Genomic DNA, 3,610 nt, shown 5'->3' on the forward strand with positions numbered 1-3,610 from the left:
AAAGAGTGGTTGTATTTGCTCTCTCCACTTCTTCATCACATTTACCAATTAACCCTCTATATTCTGGTTGCCACAATCACCTATCCAAATGAATTGTTTCTCAAAGGTCACCAACAATGACCTATCACTTGACGAATTCAGAAATCTCTTCTCGGACCACATCCTACTTGGATGATCTGTAGTATGTGATTTGACTGGCAAGTCCAAGAGAGCACATTTTAGAAGATCTGGCTGAAATCATGGGTCCATCTGGTGAGCAAGTTACTTAACTTCTCTAAGCCTTGGTTTATACATCTATGAAATGGAGATTATAATTTTTGCCCAGTTCCTTTATAGTTACTTAAATTTACTGGGGCCTCTTAGGAGGATGGAACTCTGCAGTGCCTTTTACATGAGCCATACTTGATAAATATTTGTTGAATGAACAAATAATTGAATGAATAAATGAATGAATGAGTGAATGAATGAATATTAGCTTTATGGTTCCTCAATTACCAAAATAAATCCACATGATAAATCTTTATCAAAATATCTACATATGAACATGAGTACCAACTTGCGAGACCCCTGAAAATATCTACATATGAACATGAGTACCAACTTGTGAGACTCCTCACAGACCATGTATTTCATTTTTTTAAATCTGTGAAGCCTTTTCTTTGAAGAATATCTTATGTCACAGTTCAATATATAAAACCAGTGAGTCAGAGCTGCTACAGGTTGGCTGAAGCGGGAGGGATGGTACTTTGTGATCACACATGAGCAGTTTTATGGAGTGATTTGGGCCTTTTCCTGGCTGCATTACCTCTGAACCAAGTTCTTGCTTGTCTAGGTGATTCTGTGAGCCAAACAGTATCTTCTCATTAAGTTGTTTTCCAACTTAAATCTGTAAGGGTTAGTTTCTGTTGCTTATGATTGAGAATCTCAATGCTTTCATAAAACATTCTTAGATGTTTTTAACATGGATGGTGTTGTACAGAGAACAAAGATAACGAGTTCCTGTTTTCAAGGAGCTACCTGTCTAATGGAGGAGACAGACAAGAAAGTAAGTCACTGTCCCAATACAGAGGAGAAATGCAATGGTGGAGGCATGCATAGGGTGCATGGTAGCACGCGGTAGTGACAGTATGTACCTCCAGTCCAGTGGATACGACTCGGCAAGCTTCCGAGAGAAAGTGGTACATGAATTACACCCTAAAGGAGGAGTGGGAGTCAAGCCTGGTGGGTGGATATGAGGGAGGGATAAACAGGGGAGAGATGCAGAGGAAGGATAGTGGCACAAGGAAAGGTTTTTCTAGGCATAGGGAACCACTCAGGGAATACGGCCAGTTTAGGAAACTACAAGTAAATCAGAATGTTAGGAGTAGAGGATGAACTTGAGGTTGGGAGAAGGCAAAGGTCATGAAGAAATATCCAACTGATCACGAGTACCTTGAAGACCATGCTTGGGAGTGTAGACTTTCTCTTCAAAGCAAGAGGGACTCAGTAAAGAATTTTAAGCAGGTAAGAGGTGCCATCATATCTGTGGTTTAGAAAGAATATCTGGTGGCAGTATGGAGGACAGGCTGGCAAAAGAACAAGACTAGAAGCAGAGAAACCAGTCAGGAAGTTGTCACAGTGGTCCAGGCAATTGACAATGAGAATCAGAATAGCAACGGAGAGGAGAGACCAGGTCTGAGTGCCACGGGGAGGCAGAACTAACATGACACCAGGAGCCATTGTATTTTGGGGGAAATGGAAATAGAGAAGCCACCAATGGCTTGAGCTGCCAGTGTTGCCCAAAAGGGGTAACCAGCTGCCTGGTCTTACACCATTAATTTAATCATGGTTCCAGGTAGTCATTAACTACATTCCTGAAGCTCCAAATCATACTTTAAAACGAATATCAACAATTTTCTGATAGAGATTGTATTCCTTTCAAGGTATACTTTAACTTCCTATTTATAAAAATATATTTAACATACATTTAATCTACTTTCAGGAAACATGATATTATTTTTGATATTTAATGCAAATAATCTGATGGAAATGAGGGTAGGTATAAATGAAACAAGACTGGCCATGGGTTGATAATTGTTAGAGAGATGTGATCATGGAGATACCTTATACTATCCTCTTTACTTTTGTCTGTTTGTATAAAAAGTTTAAAGTGTCTTAAAAATACATTTAATCCAACTAATAATAAATTAATGGCATTGTATGTGAGACATAACTTTGGAGAGAGATGTGGCAATGTTTACTTTCATAACTCTTGAACTTGTAATCTTTGTTCTGGGAATTTATACTAAAACAATAGCTGAAATTCCATGAAGCAGGGAATTAAGGGAGAGGGAAAGCCAAAAATATTCACTGAAGGGCAAAAAAAAAGAAACTAATTAAGTAATTATGGCACATGCATGTAATGGATTGTTGTGCAACTGTTCAAATTATGCATAGAAACATCATGAAGGAATGTGGGATTTGAGCAGTATAATAATATGTTCCAGAAGTAAGATCACTGCTCCATGAGAACTCAAGAGAGATTTGGAAGCTACTATGACTGTGCAAAAGATGCCTGTTCTGGCCCCACCCACCTCTCTGACTTGTCTCCTACTACCTTCCCTCTCCCCATCTCATCCTGCCTCAGCATCCCAGACCTCCTGGCTCTCCCTCAAATACTCCAGGCTCAGTCTCACATTGGGTCTTTGCATTTACAGTTCCCTTTGCCTGGAAAGCTATTCCCACAAATAGCTAGCTATGTGCCTGGCTTTATTCGTTCATTCTACATGGCTGACTTTATTCAGATCTCTGCCTCAGAGCCACTAAATGAGAGACTTCTTTCCTCTAATCCCATCTAAAATAGCACTTCTATCCCATCATTCTCTACTTACTCTGCTTTCCTTTTCTTATCACTTATCAACACTGAAATTGTATTTGCATTTGATTCTTTGTTTACGTAAAATCCTGTTTTTCATGGTTATATTTGGAACACTTACAAAATACAGTGGCAGGCACGTAAGAAGTCGCTCGATCAATGGTTGTTGACAGGCTGACTGAACATAAATGCATGTATATGAACAAAAGACTGAAAACCTTGAAGAAATGATCATTTGTGTTAGAATAAAAAAGAAATTAGGTCTTTTCTCTGCACTTTTGTATAGTACTTTTAATATTTTAAAAGTAAAATTAACAAACTATTTAAAGTATTTAAGTAACATAGTAAATGTTTAGAACAGAGACTCCTATTAGGTTTAGTTTAACCCAGTGATCTCTTTAGGAGATAACATTATCCTAAAAAATAAATAATAGCAGTCAGAAGTTTACCAGTGTCTAAGGTGGCAGTGTTCCGTGTCTCATCGCTGTGTTGGACATCAATTGTCTTTAGGTCATTATTCTCGCTTTTGCTTTCAGCTTTGGAGGACCTGAGTTTTGAGCCCCTGAGGAATTTGTCGACAAATGAAGTCTGGGGTTTAGTTTCTCCATCTGAAGAACTTTTCTTCCTAGTTTGATTCATGGTCAAGTTGAAAGGAGTCTGTCTCAACAAGACATCTTCCTGTTGTTTTCTGTTTTCTAGGATTTCTGAGAAGAAAGGAAGACTTTGTCAAGCCTGAGTGAAATCAGAACTTCCCTA

At 38.5% G+C, this 3,610-nt stretch overlaps 1 protein-coding gene across 2 annotated transcripts in view; it reads right to left on the bottom strand.

The window, feature by feature from the left end:
* Positions 1-3,493, bottom strand: part of LRRC31 (leucine rich repeat containing 31) — an 18,331-nt gene extending 14,838 nt beyond the window's left edge. For both annotated transcript variants that reach the window (XM_006910816.1, XM_006910815.1), the window contains exon 1: positions 3,304-3,493. In XM_006910816.1, the coding sequence (XP_006910878.1) occupies positions 3,304-3,493 (190 nt within the window). The remainder of the gene's footprint in view (positions 1-3,303) is intronic.
* Between the last annotated feature and the right edge of the window lie 117 nt (positions 3,494-3,610).

The sequence above is a fragment of the Pteropus alecto genome, unplaced genomic scaffold (assembly GCF_000325575.1).
Source record: "Pteropus alecto unplaced genomic scaffold, ASM32557v1 scaffold33, whole genome shotgun sequence".
NCBI classification, from domain to species: domain Eukaryota; kingdom Metazoa; phylum Chordata; class Mammalia; order Chiroptera; family Pteropodidae; genus Pteropus; species Pteropus alecto.